Raw genomic sequence first — 18,191 nt, forward strand, 5'->3', positions numbered from 1 at the left:
AAAAACATATTTCTAGACACTGGAACATGAATGTTCACACTAGCATTATTTATAATAGCCAAAAAGTGGAAACAATCCAAATGTCCACAAATGATAAATGAACAAATATAATGCTGTCTAGCCATATAATGGATTATTAATCAGCCATAAACAAGAATGATGTCCTGAATCAGGCTTCAACATGGATGGCTAAACCTTGGAAGCCTTATGCTAAGTAAAAGACGCCTGTCACCAAAGATCACATACTGCATGATTCCATTTGAATGAAATGTCCAGAATGGGCAGATCCAGAGGGACAGAAAGTGGATTAGCTGTTGCCAGGGGCCAGAGGGAAGAGCCGGAGTGACTGCTAACAGGTATGGGGCTGTTTTGGAGGGTAATGGAAACCTTCTGGAACTAGGTCATCGTACAATATCGTGAACACATTAAAATGGTGAACTGTATGGTCTGTGGATTAAATCACAACTTAAAAATCGTCAAGAAAAGAGAAGTGCCTATAAAATGGGACAATGCCCTGGGGCTGCGTGGGGAGTGGGGGTGTTAAACGCCGAAGACTCACGTTGGATGCTGGGAGCGGTGCCTGGTACGGGAAGCGCTCAGACACAGCAGCTATGGTCTAACAAATGGCGTCAACACTGATCCTGGCTTTCTGCCTTTGACACAGGGAGGGGGAGTGATACTGAGGCTGCTGTTACGACTCTTGAGCAGCAGCCCAGCTGGGCCACAGTGCCACCGCAGAGCACAGGGAAGGCATGCCACCCTCCCTTCTCTCTCTCCAAGAGCTGTCTCCATGGCAACTGCATCGGCTCAGGCCAGGGGCTCCCCATTCCCAGTCGGGTGACAGCAGCGCCTCAGCAACCTGTCAGGATAGCAAAGGCAGATCTCCATGAGGGGACCACAGCTCCCGCAGAACTGCTAAGGGACCCTCGTCGCCATAGAAACCATGTCAGGAAGGAGAGGGAGGAGGGAGAGGACAAACAGCAAATAAACACAGGCTCCTGCAGGCGATGCTGAGACACCACGGGCACATGCTGACGTCTGCCTCAGAGGCAGAGAACAGTGTTTCCTCAGCCCCTCCTCCGGGCCAGGCTCCATACAGGGCTCTTTATGTTCACAATTTTTAATTCAAATTTCACAAATAATACCCAAGCACATCTGTTCCTCTCTTTCTTCTTCTTTTGTTTGAAACGAGGTTTTGCTATGTGGCCCAGGCTGACCTGCAACTCCTGGTCCCAAGTTATCCTCCTGCCTCAGCGTCCCTTGTACCTGAGACTGCACCTGGCCTAAGTACATCCTTATTATTAGACAAAACAAAACAAAAACCTAACGTGGGCTGGGGTCGCAGCTCAGTGGCTCAGTTTGATCTTCAGCACCCAAAACCCAAACTGTAGAATTAATAGAATAAGCTGGGCACACCTGTGATGCCAGCAGCTTGGGAGATGGGAGCAGGAGAAGAGGGTTCAAATTAATAAAATAGAAAAGGGCTGGAAATGGAGCTTAGTGCCCTGGGTTCAATCCCCAGTACCACCCAAAAAATAAAAATAAAAACAAAATAACAGGATAAAAAGCAGAAGTCAGGTTATCTCTCCTGCGCCCTCCATTTCTCCCTCCTCAGACAAGCCGGTCTTCCTTCCTCCAGACTTTGGCTACACATTCCTACGTAGGTAGGCACGTAGGCTTCAGAACTACTCTGGTGTGTATGGCTTTCCAAAATAACTAGTAGGATCACACAAAATATGCAGTTCTACAACTTTCATTTCCTGCTAATAATATCTCTTGGAGATCTTTCTATATCAGTGTGTGTGTGTGTGTGTGTGTGTGTGTGTGTGTGTGTATATACATATATATACACTTTCTTTTTTATTTTACTGTGGTCAAGGATACATAATACAAAATTTATTATCTTAACCATTTTTTAGTTGTAGATGGACACAATACCTTTTTTTAAATATTTATTTTTTAGTTATAGTTGGACATAATACCTTTATTTTATTTATTTATTTATGTGGTGCTGAGGATCGAACCCAGGACCTCACACATGCTAGGCGAACGCTCTACCGCTGAGCCATAACCCCAGCCCCTACAATACCTTTATTTTTACTTAATTGTTTTTATGCAGTGCTGAGGATCGAACCGAGTGCCTCACGCATGTGAAGCAAGTGCTCTGCCACTGAGCTACAATCCCAGCCCTGAACCATTTTTTTATTTGTGGTAAAATATACATAAATGAAATTTACCATTTAAAAAAAAATTAAAAATGGTAAATTTCATTTCAAAAAAAGGCCTTTTTTATACTGGGAAATCAAACCCAGAGCCTTGTACATTCTAAGCACATACTTAACACTGAGTTGTACTCCTTGGCGTAACCCTTTTTAAAAAATCTTAATAAGGGGCTGGGGCTGTGGCTCAGTGGTAGAATGCTCACCTAGCATGCACAAGGCACCGGGTTCAATCCTCAGCATCACATAAATGTAAAATAAAGACACTGTATCCACCTAAAGCTTAAGAATAAATATTTTTTTTAAATCTTAATAACTACACACTTGACCATTTTTAAGTACACAGCTCAGTAGTATTAAGTACATTCCTATATGCAACCATAATCACTATCCATCTCCAAAACCTTTGCATTATCCCAAACTGCACTGTACCCATTAAATAATAATTCCTCACCTGCCCCCCAGGCCTTGGTAACCTCTATTTACTTTCCATCTCTATGAGTTGGACTACTCAAGGGATCTCGTATAAGTTGAACCATACTATATGTGTTCTTTTATGTCTAGCTTTATTTCACCTAGCATGACGTTTTCAAGGCTTATCCATGTTGTACCACGTGTCAGTACTTCACTTATTCTTTTTTTTTTCCTTTTAGTTGTAGATGGACACAATTATCTTTATTTGTTTATTTATTTTTATGTGGTGCTGAGGATCAAACCCAGGACCTCACACCTGCAAGGCAAGCGCTCTACCACTGAGCTATAGCCACAGACCCACTCTTTCTTTTTTTCAGTTTTTGGTGGACACAACATCTTTGTTTGTATGTGGTGCTGAGGATCGAACCTGGGCCGCACGCACGCCAGGCGAGCGCGCTACCGCTTGAGCCACATCCCCAGCCCCCTCTTTCTTTTTTTTTTAACCAAATATATATTTAGTTGTTGATGGACCTTATTTTATTCATTTATTTATTGGTGCTGAGGATCGAACCCAGGGCCTCATATAAGCTAGGCAAGTGCTCTACCACTGAGCCCCAGCCCCAGCCCCATTCATTCTTCAGGTTGAACAATATTCACTATCTATCAACACACACACACACACACACACACACACACAGAGTTTGCTTATTCATTCGTCTGTTAGTGGGCATTTGGGCTGCATGAGTCTTTTGGCTATTACAAATAATGCTATTATGAACGTGGGATATAAATATCTATTCAAATCCCTGCTTTTAACTCTTTGGTGTACATCCCAGCATTGGAATCACTGGATCATACAATAATTCTACATTTAATTTTCCAAGGCTCTGCCACATTACCTTCTTCTGTGTTACTCAATCTGGGTTTTTTGGGTGCTAGGGATTGAATCCAGGGACTCACACATGCTAAGTACATCGGGGGCGCATGCCTGTAGACTTAGCTACTCAGCAGGCTGAAGGAGGAGGACCATTTGAGCCAGGAGTTCAAGGCCAGCCTGGGCAACAATAAGAGTGCCTATCTAAAAAAAAAAAAGCTTAATAACTATACACTTTACCAGTACCCTCTGGTTACTCAATCTTATTAATGATCCAAAACAAAACAACCTCACAGACTGGGTACTATTATCAACCTGATATTCAAAGGAAGTAAAGGACTTGGAGGGGAAGTAGCTTCTGGTTCGCAGCATGTCTCTGCTAAGGAAAGGCTGAGTGAACTCTGCAAGCAGGTCCTCTGTGGGCCTCAGTTTCCTTACTTGCACAACAGGAACAGACTGAGTTCTAAGGTGTTTTGTGAAACTGTCTCTCTCCCCTTTTCACCATCAAGGCGACAGTAACCAGTGTGAGGATGTTGCCCAGCACCATGGGCCAGGCTATGGAGCGCAGGAGGCTGCAGGAAGGGAGAAGCCTCTCTCTCCCCAGCCCTGATAGCAAATGCCTCCTCTCCACACAGAGAAGGCACTAGAGCATCACACCACTGTAAAGGCAGCTGAAGGTTTGCGTCAATCAGTCCTGAACGGCTGGCATGCTCCGCTCTGGGGAAGCAGGCATGCAGAGCCTACCTGCCCCGGAAGAACGTGCGAGTCTAGGATACCTCCTGGGCAGCCAACCAGCTGAGGCCCAGCTGAACATCTGGGACACAGGCCACCCTGGACGCTGAGCACAGGCCCCTGGAACCAGGATGACTCCTGTCTGAGGGTTCCCCAGGCTGATGGTTTCCTAATGGCGTTCTGCAGAGCCCCCCTGGGCCCTCCCTGCCAGACCTTGAGGACGCCCCTCTCTCAGGAGCTGCTTGTTCATCCTTAAAATGGATCACAACCTTGTTGGTCCTTTACAAAAATGTTGAGATAAACTGTCTGGCATGATGCCTAACACACAGCAGGAGAGGGTCTACCAGGAGGAGGGCCTGCCATGGGCAAAGTTGGAGAGGATGGTACCTAGGATCACATTCAGGAAGCATCTAGTACCCAAAGATAGCGGCCCAAGTCCCAGGCCCAGCACCTACCCCACATCAAACGGCAGCAGCCGGCAGTCCCTAAAAGATCTCCACACCAGCTAACCCAGTTGGCTCACAATGATGAGGGCACCACTGCCCCATTTCACAGATGAGGACACTGAGGCACAAAGCCCAGGTCCCACGCTGGGCATGGTAGCATGTGCTTCCCATGAACCCTACCGGAGGCAGTGGGGTGACCATCTCTCATGTTGTCCTGGGAACTCCTTGAGGACAGAACAGGGTATGTATCTTGTTTACTGTTGTATCATTGGGGTCTAATGCACAGTGCACACAGTAGGTGCTAAGAAAATGCATTCTGGAGGGATGAATGAACAAGCAACCCAGCTAGGGAGGCCGATCCATGCCCGTTTCCCACAATCAGAGAGACACCAGCTAGGTGGGCTGCATGTGCCCGCTGGCCCAGTCAGCACAGCCCTGAGGCAGCACAGCTCACCTCTCTGGGTCGCTCCAGCTCCGTCTGCAGCACCTGCTTGGCCAGCTCGGTCTCGATGAGCCGCTGCCGGAGCTCCTCGTTCTCCTCCTCCAGCCGTGCTCGCTTCTTCTCCACCACCTCGAGCTCCTTGTGCAGCCGCATGGAGATGTCCTTAGAGACCTGGTCCGGGGGTGAGGAGAAGGGTGTGAGCTGGCTCCTGCCCCACACCACTGACAGCTGCAGGCACGTCCCCGTCTCGTCAGTCCCACTTAGCAGATGAGGAAACTGAGGCACCAAGAGGTCAAAAAATTCACCAGGTGTTCTGCATCCAGGAGGCAACAGACTCAAACCTCAAAACCAGATGCCCCCTGCTCCCAATGTGCTGTCCCCAAAGCTGCAACAGTCCCATCTGTTCTTAGGAATGCCTTTCCACTTATGTGGGGGCTTTTTATGCTTCTCAGAACCTCACCAAGCCACCCCTGGCCCGTCCTCTCAAGGGCCTATGGTGGAGCCCAAGCTTATCTTCAGCAGGGAGTAAGCCAGAGTGGAAGCCCAGAGCAAGGTGAGCGACGTGTGGTCCTGGGCAAGGCATTTCCCATCACGGAGACTCAGTCTCCTGCACTATAAATTGGGTACAGCCATAACAGGACCAACCTCATGAGCCCGACAGGAGGAGCATATCAACTACTGCACACGAAGCCTCAGCCCAGGGCTGCCACAGTGAGCGCTGGGTGAGTCGTGGCTGCTGTTCTGAGAAGCTAATGTCCAGAGAGAGGCATGACTTACTGGAGGTCACTGTGACCCCGAGGTCTGTATCCAACTGTCTAGGATACAGAACAAGCCCGAAATGACAAAGGCTAGGCAGAAGTCCAAGTCATCCCTACACAAGGAGCTGAAAGAGCTGCAGTCTCCCACCCCGGCTCCAGGACTCTGTAAGCAATAGCACCCTGTTTCCTAAAAGATGTTCTCTGTCCTGTCCCCTCCACTGGCTGAGTGCGGGAGGGCAGGGAAGGAGGCCTAGGGGGAAGGAGAGTCTTTTGAGCTGGTAAAGTGCATCTCGACTCCATTCCCAGGTGGGCTGGGCACTCCGTTAGTCAAACACCTCCTGGGTGCCAGACTCATTCTCCTCCACCCCAGTCCTGTTGCCATGTTACAGATGAGGAAACTGAAGCTCAGAGTGGAAGTGGCTTGCTCATGGTTCCACGCAGCAGGTGTGGGCCGAGCTGAGCTGGGAGTCTGTTTTGCCTCCGTGCATTGTTAGACAGAGGAGCCAGCGCAGCCAGGGCTCCGCCGGGGATATGAAGGCTTTGCCAGCAGGACCTACTCATGGGGCCAAGAGCCCAGCACCCTATGCCCGCCAGTATCGGAAGTGACCATGACGCCTCTTCCCTGCCGGAAGGGAAGGGGGCCCTCCCTGGCTTCACCCTCTGCCTGGGCCCAAGCCCAGCTCAGCACAGACCCCTTGGCAATGTGCAGGGCAGGCCAGGAAAAACAACAGCCAGAAAGGAAACTGGCACCCCCCCTCCCTCCACTGCCCACTGTCCCCTCTGCCCCTGAAGATCTCCAAGGAAAGGCAGACACTGGCCCTGAGCCTCCCCTACTGACTCTCTGGGTCACCAAACTGCTTGTTCCTGAAACGGGATGAACAATCGGCCCCTCAATATCAGAACAGGACTTTGCAGAGGGGAAAACTAGACCAGAGCCTGCCTCCACACTCTCTGGCCATGTCACCCAGGACAGTTGCTTAACAGCCAAAATCTTGAGTTTGGTCAGCAGTAAAAAGGGTTTGAAATAGTCACCTCATGAGAAATCAATGACGTAAGGCTTGAGTGGTGGCTGGCACATAGGAGGTGCTCAAATAGTTTCTATATTTTATTATTTTTCAACAATTTAGTGCATTTCAAAGATGTGTTTATTTAGCAGTTTCATGAACTTGGTTGACCCATCTTTAAATTGTTTTTAAGAATTATGTAGCCAGGTATGGAGCTACATAATCCCAGCTCCTTGGGAGGCTGAGACAGGAGGATTCAAGTTTGAGGCCAGCCTAGGTAGCTTAGTGAGACTCTGTCTTAAAATAAAATCTGAAAAAATGGGCTGGGGATGTAGCTCAAAAGTAGAGAGAGCTGGGAAAGGTGGCACACACCTGTAACCCAGAGGCTCAGGAGGCTGAGGCAGGAAGATCGAAAGTTTGAGGCCAGCCTCAGCAACTTAGCAAGACTCAGTCTCTAAAAAGTGCTGGGGATTTGGCTCAGTGGTTAAGTATCCCTGGGTTTAATCCTGGTTACAAAGAAAAAAAAAAAAGAATAGAGAGAGCCACCCTGGGTCCAATCCCTTATACTACAAAAAAAAAAAAAGGAATGTCAACAAAAACAAAACAGCTACACAGAGCTGTCGAATGACTACATGTTCAAGGTGACATGATACAAAGATTTTTTTTTGGAAAATTTTTGTAGTTACAACCACAGATGAACAAAATACCTTTATTTTATTTATTTATTTTTGTGTGGTGCTAAGGATCGAACTTGTTGCCTCACATATGCTAGGCAAGTGCTCTGCCACTGAGCTACAGCCCCAGCCCCAATACAAAGATTTTGGATGCTTTACCAAGATGACTGTTTTGCATTGTTTATCCACCTTGACCAAACTCTAGGGTTTTGGCTGGACATGTTCAGCCCCAAGGCTTCTGGCTATAATCCCCATTCTGGCTCTCGGGTCCTCCAGGAAGCCTCTGTCCTGAAGGCTGCTCCATCCACGTTCATCAGCACTGGGGCAGGAGGGGTGGGGCACACAGATGGAGGTCCCAGACCCTGCCTAGACATACACATCTGTGTCCCAGGGTCAGCACAGGGTCTGGCACACGCCAAGTGGCTAATAAATGCTTGATGGATGAACAAACAAATCCCAGGCTCCAACAAGCAGAAAGAGAGGGAGACAAGGAATGAATGACTGAATGTACACTAGGAGCGGCACCTGCCCTGGGAGGTCCCCACCCTCAAGGCTGCTATGTCAATAAAGCCCACTCCAGGTAGCTGCAGGAGTCCAACAGGGAAAAAAAGCTCATAATCCACCAATGGGACCAAAGCGTCTGTGTGACGTCAACGGGCACAAAGAGCATTGCTGCTCACATGCTAAGGTCCTATGGCCCGGGTGTGTGTGTCCCTCCCGTCGTGATCCTCAGTGGTCATACACAGACACTTTTTTTTTTTTCCTTTTTGGTGTGGTACTAGAGAAGAAACCTAGAGCTTTGCACATGCCAAGCAAAGTGCTTTACCACTGAGCTACATCCCCAGGCCAATGTGAGCCCTCCCCCCAAAAGTTTGGCACATTCTTTTAACCCCCTTCTGAGTCTCAGAAAGGAAAGGTCATTTGCCCAAGGTCACAGAATCAGGAATCTACCAGACCAATATAGGAAATTGAACTCAGGTGGGTCAATTCTAAAGTCTTGCTCTCAATCCGGTCTTGATATGGGGGAAAGCTTGAAGACATATTGCATTACTAGCCACAATAAAGTTTTAGCAGGGGATGGCAGTGCCTGCCTGTGATTCCAGCATCTGGGGAGGCTGAGGCAGGAGGCTCACAGTTCAAAGCCAGTTTCAGCAATTTAGCAAGCGCCTAAGCAACTCAGAGAGACCCTGTCTCTAAATAAAATATAAAAAAATGGCTGAAGGATGTAGTCCAGTGGTTAAGCGCCCCTGGGTTCAATCCCCGGTATCAAAAAAAAAGTTCTTTTTTTTTGGTACCGGGGATTGGACTCAGGGGCGCTCAACCACTAAGCCACTTTTGGTTTGTTTTTTGGTGCTGGGGATTGAACCCAGGGCCTTGTGCATGCAAGGCAAGCACTCTACCAACTGAGCTATATCCCCAGCCCCAAAACAAAAAGTTTTAAAAATAAGCCCCAACAGTGGACTCACTGTGTCAGGGCGTCAGGGCTTGAAGGGCCCCACGTGCCTGTCTCATCTGATCTCAGCTTCCCCCAGAGAAGGGAGGCTGAGATAGCACAGGCAGCAGCCGGAAACCAGGGCAAATCCCCAAAGCACAAACAAACGCGCTCAGCCATGAGGTCACTGTTTACAGTGCCAGGGCCTGGCTCCTGCCAAACGCTATTGACAGCCTCCTGTCCCCGGCTCCCTGGAGCATCAGCTTCAGAATGTCCCTGTCACACTGATCTGCAGGAAGAGGGACAGGAACTCTTGCCAAGGGGCCCTCCCTGGCCAGGCAGCATTCTGGGCTGTTGGTGACTCCTCCCCAGAACTCCAGGAGGATGGGAGTGCTACCCCTACTTTACAGTCTACACAGGTCACCCAAAGAATAAACCCAAAGCCAGAACAAATATCTGTGTCTAAGGAAGGGATATTTTACTGATGAGTCCTGGGCCCTCCTACAGGAGCCTCACTTCGGGTGAGAATTTGGATCCTGGAGTCCTTGGACCTGACACTCTTTCATCAGGTCCAAGATCTTTAGAATCAAGGTCTGGGAATCAGCATTGTGAACAAGCCCTGGAGATGATCCTCATCCACCCTGGTCTGCCCATCACCCCCACCTGCCGCCCTCCCCAGCCACCAGTCCCATTAGTACCTGGTCAGTTCTCCTGCTCAATAACAAAACCACAAGCCACCCATGCTCAGGGGCTGGGTGAGCACTGCACTGTGTCAGACCTTGTGCTCAGCACTCTGCACTTGAACGATTTCATTTAATATTCATAGAGGTCTCTGCAGGAGGGAACTAGTCTTCTCTATTTTACACATGGGGAAACAGGCTCAGAGATGTGAAGAAGTTTACCCAAGGCCACACAGTAAGGAAGTAGCAGAGGAAGGCTCTGCCCTCCTGTTGCTGGGCAGTGAGGCCACTCAGGTTCTGTAGGTCCTGTCAACTGCATGACCCAGCAGAGTGAGAGAAGCTGGAGGTGGGGTAGGGGAAACCAAGCCTGAGGTTTCATTCATGACACCCTCCCCAACAATCCACCAGCCCAGGAAAACCACTAGAACCCCAAACCTGAGGATTCAGCTAGTCTAAGCCCTTATTAACACATGGGGAGGCTGGGACAGAGTTCTCTGGTAGAGCTCTTGCCTAGCATGTCCCAAGGCCCTGGGTTCGATATCTAGCACCACAAAAACAAGATAAGGGGAGGCTGAGGCATCTCAAGTGGTGGGATCAGTCAGGGCCGGGTCCAAGGACCTGACTGAGCAAGTCAGGAGAGTCCCCAGGGATACCCTGCTAGGGCTCCACTTGGGCCCATCAAGCCCTCTTAGGCGATGGCCGGGAAGTCAACATACTGAGGATTTCCAAAATTGCCCCGGGACATCCCCTGCACACTGGCGTGGGGGGGTGGGGCGGCCAGAGGCGGCCAACTCAGGCGAGGCCAGCGGACGGATGAGCTCAGCCCTGCAGCTGCAAGGGTGGATCGAGGAGGGGAGGGGGCAAGGTCGACGCTGATTGGCTAGTTCAAATCCCAACTGAAGGGGGCTCCGCTGCGCCCCGCCTCCGGGAAGCCTCCCCCTCACACCCAGCCGCTGCTGCGGCCCCGCCCCCCAGGCGCCCGCGCCACCCCGCAGCCCCGCAGCCCCGGCCCCGTCGGCCTTCCACCCCTTCCTCTCCCTCTCCGTCTGTTTGTATGTTCCTTCCAGAAATCCTCGATGCCCTGCGTCCAAACGTGGCCTCGCAGCCCGGCTGAGCTTCCCCAGCTCGCTCCCCACCACCCACTCTTCACCCCACTCCGGAACTAGGCGCGTTTTATTTTTGAAAGGGGGCGGGTGGGGAGCCGGTGTCCCCCCGTGTTGCCCGGGCTGGCCAGGACCTCTGGGCTCAGGTGATCCTCCACAGCCTCCGAGGCCGGCCGTGCTTGGAATGGGACTATTTGTGTAGCCACTAAGCCCAGGAGCTGCCCCCCAGGGTAGAGGTGCCAAAAGCCGCTGTTGTGAGATCAGTTTCCTCCTGTCCCACTGCGCAATCGCCTGGGGGAGCTGGCAGCCTCTGTTGACACTCGCGGGCCCTGCAGACCTCTGAAATCACTTCTTGCTGTCCTTCAGTATTGTTTTCTTTGGTATTCCACTCGTGGCTCGTGGCTCGAATTTGCCAGTGCCTTCTAGCAGAAAGGGTGTAAGGGGGAGGTTCTCTCTGGGTATGTGTGTGACTAATCCCGAACCTACCAGCTCCCTGGGCCCTTTCAGGAGCCCTCTCCCTGGAGTGCTGCTCCAGCACCCTCCCTGGGACATACCCACTTCTCCCTAGGACCCCTCAGACTGTGCCAAGTGACTCCATCCCCAGCTTCTTCATCATCCCCCTGATCATACTGGGCTGAGTTCAGAGAGCAAGACCCCCAAGGAGTTCCCCACCCCTAGATCAGGGCTTACACAGGCAAGGGTGGGCTTCTCTCCAGGGGGCCCCACCTGCGTGCCCCTCTCCTCCCCACTCTCCCCCATGTTCCCCCCCCTTTCTCAGGTGGAGAGCAGCAACCAGACATTGAGGCTTGGGAGGCACATGAGCCTGTGCTCTGCCACCTACACACAGAGGAGGCCTGTGACCTTGGACAGGAACTTCCTTTCTGTGGAGCCTTTGATGCCTCATTCAGAAAATGGAAATAATAATAGCTAACATTTTTTGGGTTTTATGGTCATTTTATCTACATTACCTAATTTAATTCTCATAGGACTCTGTGAGAGAGACGCTATTCTTTTTTTTTTTTTTTTTTTTTGAACTTAAGAACCAAGGAGTTTATCTGGGTAACCTGGTGGGGGGGGGGGGGGTTGCTGAACCTAGAAGAAGGGTTGGGCCTCTTGGTGGTGAAGCGTGGCTTGTCTGGCGACACAGGACCTGAGAGAGAAGCTATTCTTACACCCATTTTACAGATTAGGAAACTGAAATGCAGGTGACTTACTCAAAATCACAAAATCCAGACATACTGGATCCAAGATCTGAACAAGTGCTGCCCAACTCATTAGCATGAAGAAACCTCCATGGAACCAAGGAGGGACTACTCAGAGCCCCAAACCAGGTCTGTAACTGATGCTCAATAAACAGCTATTTGTAGAATTAATATTATTATATCACTTTGGGGTACCCCTGGCAGAAGGCCTGTTGGTTCACTAGGGGTGACCACTTTGCAGATAGGGAAACAGATTGAGGGTATTGCATAGCCAAGGACACACAGGAGTGAGTCACAGGACTGACCTAGACCCCACTAGGGCTCATGGCCTGAACCCCCATCAAGGGCACCTGTGAGGGTCGGGGAAGCCCCAGGGCTGACCTTGACATCTTGCTCCAGACCTCGGATGAGCTCTCCGTCCACCTGGCCAGTCTGGGCAGCACGAAGGCTGCGGCGCTCAGCTTTGCGCAGCCTGTACTGCAGGATACGGCAGGTCTTGCTGGCCTGGTCCAGCTGCTGTCGCAGCTCCTGCAGTTGGTACACATCTTCCTCCATGTAGACATCCCGCATCTCCAGCATCTCTGCCCGCAGCTCCTCAATCTCATCCTGCAAGAGGAAGGAGCGATCAGAACCTTGGGCTCCAGGGCCGTGGCCAGGGTGCTGGGTGCGCTTTGCAGAGGAAAGAGGGGGCCGTGAGCCGAGGAATGCAGGCAGCCCCTAGAAGCTGCCAAGGGCAAGTGAAAAAGATTCTCCCCTAGAGCCTCCTGGGGACCCAGCCCTCTGTCACCTTGATTTTCAGACTTCTGACCTCCAGAATTAGAAGATAATCTTCCAAAGTGGCTTCTTGGAAGATAATCCACGGTGATGTCTATATCTTAAATATACCTCAAAGGCCATGTGTTAAAGGCTTGTCACCAGCCTGCAGCACTACTGGAAGGTGGTGGAACCTTTAGGGCATGGGACCTAATGAAAGGATATTATTAGATCATTGGGGCTTTCTCCCCCCCCCACCTCTCTCTCTTTCTACTTCCTGGCTATTGCCAAAGGTGAGCAGTCTTCTTTGCTATGCACTCCCCGCCACGATGGGCCTCACCAAGGCCCAAAGTGATGAAGCCAAGCAACCTTTGAAACATCTGAAACTGTGAACCAAAATAAGCCTTTCCTCTTTTTAAGTTGATTATCTCAGGTATTTTGTCACAACAACAGAAAGCTGACTAACACAGTTACTAAATTGTGGTGATTTGATATAGCAGCAACAGAAAACTAATACACTGGGGAACACCCAACCAACACTTATGAGTGCCAACTCTGTGTGAGGCCCTGTAGTGAGCACAGGGGCAGGGAGGGATGGTAGTGACCAGTTCCTTCAGGATCTTTTGCCCCAAGTCTCATTAGGAAAACACACAGTAAACAAAAATATTTTAAAATTCATATACTGTTAAGTGCTATGGAAGCAAAACAAAATTAAAAACATAGCAATGCGTGTAATATAATAGAGTGGTTGGTGAAGGTGATACATGGTCAGGGAGGTCATCTTTAAAAGGACATTAAGCTGAGGCAAGAAGGGAAGACATACAAGAGTGCCAGGGAGAGACTATTCCAGGCAGAGGGAACAGTGTATGCAAAGGCTCAGAGGCAGGAAAGAACTCAGTGCATTCAAGACACAGCAAGAAACACAGGGCAGCTACGGGGTAATTTAAGACTGGGTAACAGACGCAGATCAGCCTTAATAGGTCCCTCAGGGGCCGAGAAAAGAGTCTGGGTTTGAGTTTTAAGTGGAAGGGATTGAGAGGTGACCTCACTTCCTCAGGGCAGCTCCTGCCACCTCTGTCATCAGCTCCCAGCTGTCCCTCACTTCTCCTTTGTAATCATTGGCACATCTGCTATACTCTGTGGAACAGTTTGCGACCCAGCAACTGTGAGAGCCTGGAAGGCCACCCCACCCGCAGTATCCCCACGCCCAGCGCGCAGCTCAGCATCTTACAGGCTCCTGACCAACACACCGCAGGAACACACCAGTGCAGGTCCAGGTGTGGAAAACAGGACAGGTGTACGATGCGAAATGCTGAGTGAGGCAGTGTGCGGGGACTGGCAGCAGAGGTGCATGACTAGTCTGTCCCGTGACACAGGTGAAAACTGAGTCACACAGGGGATAATGACATCTGCTTTTAGTGTGACTGACTCCTTAAATAACACTGCACATTAAAAAGAGAAACGGAGTCGTAAGGGATCGGACTTGCCCGAGAAGGCCCCCGAGGCTGGCGCTGATGGAAGCAGGGGGCAGCGGGGTGGAGGGGTCCCAGGAGGAGACGGGACACTCCAGAGAGAGGACCAGATCTGGAGAGCTGGAGGCCCCAGCCCTCAGAGCCCCCCTTCCCCAAAGAACAAGGGAAGGAAGGGCCTGGGATGTGGGGCCTCAGCTGACTGGAGTCCAGGGGAGGAGCAAGCACACAGGGGACCAAGGCAGCCTGTGCCATGGGGCGGCTCCCTATGGGGACCGGAGAACAGCCTGGGGTTTAATTCCAGGAGAGTTGGCAGGGATCCTCCAAGCGGCTCTTAGAGGTCTCCCATCATCTGATGCCCGGGACTGTTTCTCAGCGGTTCTGAACCCCAGAGAGGATGGCAGTGGCGACAGGTAACATCTGCATCCCCACAGATGCTGGCTCACTCTGCTGTCCCCTGAGGGGCTCAATCCCCACTTGCCCCAGGGCCTCTGTTCTGGGTGTGTGTTCAGCAGCACCCGCTAAAGTGGATGGCCCTCCCCTCACCAGGGCACCCCGCGCCAAAGCACTCAGACTCACCACCCACCACCGCGCCAAGCAGACGGGACAGAAGTGGGAAAGGAGGAAGTGGGACAGTCAATGATCACACCAGTGAGAGAAAAGAGGAAGTGAGGGGTCCCGGGCCCATTCAGTTGGCGGAGTAAGGAAGCGCAAGGGGACCGGCACTCAGGAAGTGCGAGCAGACGCTGCTGAATCCAGACTAAGCTCAGCCTCTTGGGCCAGAATTCAAATCCTCGCTATGCCATTCCTAGCGCCTCACTTATCCAACTTGTTAGTGGGGAGCATGTGGGGGTCTGAGTGGACACTCAAGTTTGGATTGAGACAAGGAGCAGTAACCTGTAAGCTCGTGACGCTGGGCTATATTACCAGGTGTATAGCATTTAGATCGTGGAAGGTGACATCTTCCCGCATAGGCCCATACCCAGAACACTGTAGTCATTTTTGAGACCCGCATATTTAACTTTTAAGTAACTGCTTTTGCTATAAAAGCAAAACAATCATAGAAACACAAAAATACACAAAACACAAACCATGCCTACTTCCTCCACCTGGCCTTGAACCACAGTGGCTCTCAAAAGTGTGGTGCCTGACTCAGCACTGGCACCACGGGGAGCTGGTTAGGAATTCTCCCTGGCACCCAGGCCTGCTGAAGAAGAAACACTAGCAATTCCATGTTCCTTCCAGTCTTTTTTCCCTAAAAGGGCAAGAGTCCCACCTCTCCACACAAGTCCCCGCCCAGAGCCTGACCCAGGATAGGTCTCAGTAAGCCGAAGGGCTCTCCACTGCAGAAGTGAAGGCGAGAACATTCTTCCTCCATGAGCAGCTGCCTCCCCGCCCGCCCGGCACGGCCGTCTGTTTGTGACTGTGCAGGCCACTCACTCCTGCCAGCTTCGTCTCTTCCCGTGGGGACCCAGGGGACCAGGCCTCTCAGGGACTTGTCCCAGCTGCAGGCAGGATGCTGGTCAGCCCCTTCTGGCGGAGCCCAGCGTGAGAGGGTGGCTTCACAAAGGCTGGCCTGTGGCTGGGGCTGTCTGCTGGGCTGTGGGTAGTGGCTGGTGACGGCAGGACACAGGCAAGGGCTCTGAGCTTCCAGGACCTGAGGTGGGGGCTGGGAAAGGGGCTGCTGGGCACTGTGGGGGCTCCCAGAGGGTAGGACCCTGTTCGACTGCAGAGGCTGGGTCCACACTGAGGCCGGGAATCTTCTGGGCCGTCAGTCCTGCAGCTTCACCCCAGGGAAGCTCTCCAGTGACAAGTCCAACCAAGGGGTGCCTGTGGGGAAGGCAGTGGGGAGCTCCGACTTCCCAGCCACTCCCCAGACAGCCCAGGGGCCTGCAGAGCCACACCCCTCCCAGACGCCCTCTGCAACAGGAGTGGGAAGGGCCAGACCCCCCAGGACTCAGCAGGCCTTGTGGCTACACCAGGTTGTTGGAGTCTCCCTGCTCCCTACATGGGGGGACCACAAAGCTCATCCTCCACTGCAGACACAGTAGGTCACATCGCCTGGCAGTGCCATCTCAGAGCTTTGAGAGCCCAGTTCTCAATCCCAGAGTCCAAAGGCTGCCTTGAAGGAAAGAGGGGCAGCCCAGGAACAGCCTGCCAGCCTCCCTTGGTCAGCTCTGGTACAAGCTGCCTTTGTCCCTGTGAGGGCTACCCTTGAACATACCCTCACCATCTAACCCAGACTGCCACCAGAGAGCAGAAGAGGAGGACGGGGACAGAGACAAGGCACCCACACTGCAGCCAGGGCAGTCAGCACTTCCCTTTCTCGAGGTTTCTTTGGCCCTGAGGAGCAGGCAAGAGCTGCTTATTGGAGGAAGTCGGAAAAAAGGGGTTTTCTGTCTCCTCCACTTTTCTCCTCGCTTCTGCATCTGGACCCCGAGCCAATTCCAGGTCCCCTGCCTACTGTCTCATTCCTGCCCCCAGCACCCACATATACTATGAGTAAAAATATGGCCATCGACTCTCAGGAGGCTCAAAACACCAGGCCCAGCCCAGGTGCACAGAGGCATGACTGATAGTTTAATCCTCTCACCAACCCTGTGAGGTGGCTGCTGAAAATGTTTCCATTTTGCAGTTAACGAAACTGAGGCTCAGAAATTTCCCAGAGCTGCTATGGCAAGGGCGGAGCAGAGCTGGAATCCACACAAGGCCTGTGACCCCAGGCCTATGCATGGTAACTGTGTCTTCTTCCAGGTTCACTCGGGCTACTACCCATGCTAGAACGGCCTTCACCAGGCTCGCTCCTAACTATCTCATCCTTCCAGAACATTCCCTCCTCCCCTAATCTGATTCAGAACCCATACTCTTAACTCCCTGGTCCTTTGTGCCAATAACTTTGGGTTGTATTTGTCTATTTTCAAGTCTTTATCTTTCCCAGAAGCTGTGGGAAGGGCTGGGCTGGATCTGATCCATGTCTGTTCCCCAGCATCGCTCAGGGCAGCAGATGGGCAGGTGAATAAGTAAGTCTTAGTAAATCTTCCTGACCCCAGCTTCAGGCCAACTACAAAGGGACAGGGGAAGTCTGCGCAGATCCAGAGCTGAGCTGATCTCAGACCCCCACGCCACCCAAGGAGAGGGGTTAAGTCCGTCTGCTCCCCATTCACTCCCTGCCCACAAAGTGCCTTTCCACCCAGCCCTGGTGACCCATGAGGGCAGCCTGCAGGAAGCAGCCTCTCAGAGGCAGAACTGGTTCCCAGGAGTCCTGGGGGACTGGCCAGGAAGAGTCTCTTGGTCCAGGCTGGGCCAGAGGGCCCAATATGAGCTCACGCTGCTGCTAATAATAGGAGACCACAGTTTACAAAGACATTCCATCTGGATCATCTCATGGGTCCTTGCAGAAAACCTCGGGTCCGGTGAGCCAGAGCTCATCCCTCTTCTACAGATCAAGAGCCACAGAGAAGCAGAGGATGGGCTGTGGCCAGGCCTAACTCGGCCAGCGAAGAGAACTCCAAGCAGGACACAGACCTCTGCCCTAGGGATCCCTCCTCTGTATCACAATTCAGGGAGCCCATGAAGTTGAAAAACCCTATCTTTGATTTCAATAATCTCTAACTAAAAATCAAAATTTTCTTCTATTCTGAACTCCCTGAACACATCAGGCTTGTGTTAGCAGCACCTGTGCCTTTGCCGCCAAAAGAGATCACATAAGTTTTCATAGCCTGTAACGGTTGTTGCAGAAATGTCAAAATATTGCTTATGCTCATCAGTAACTTTCTTTAAAATATTTTTTTCAGTTGTAGATGGACACAATTTATTTACTATTTATTTACTATTATTTTTTAATGTGGTGCTAAGGATGGAACCTAGGGCCTCACGCGTGCAAGGCAAGCGCTCTACCACTGAGCCACAATCCCAGCCTCATCAGTAACTTTATAACTCAGGAGCTTGGTGACAGGCCTGTGAACTACTATAATTCCAAAGTTATCAAT

General features: G+C 51.3%; 1 protein-coding gene across 1 annotated transcript in view; it reads right to left on the reverse strand.

Annotated features, from left to right (window-relative positions):
- The window catches only part of Mtcl2 (microtubule crosslinking factor 2), a 69,903-nt gene that overhangs the window by 39,295 nt on the left and 12,417 nt on the right, over nt 1–18,191 (reverse strand). The window contains exons 2-3 of the mRNA XM_027945369.2: nt 12,362–12,586; nt 5,140–5,298 (exon numbers count right to left, since the gene is read on the reverse strand). Coding sequence (XP_027801170.2) covers nt 5,140–5,298; nt 12,362–12,586 — 384 coding nt within the window. The remainder of the gene's footprint in view (nt 1–5,139; nt 5,299–12,361; nt 12,587–18,191) is intronic.

This window comes from Marmota flaviventris, chromosome 2, assembly GCF_047511675.1.
Source record: "Marmota flaviventris isolate mMarFla1 chromosome 2, mMarFla1.hap1, whole genome shotgun sequence".
NCBI classification, from domain to species: domain Eukaryota; kingdom Metazoa; phylum Chordata; class Mammalia; order Rodentia; family Sciuridae; genus Marmota; species Marmota flaviventris.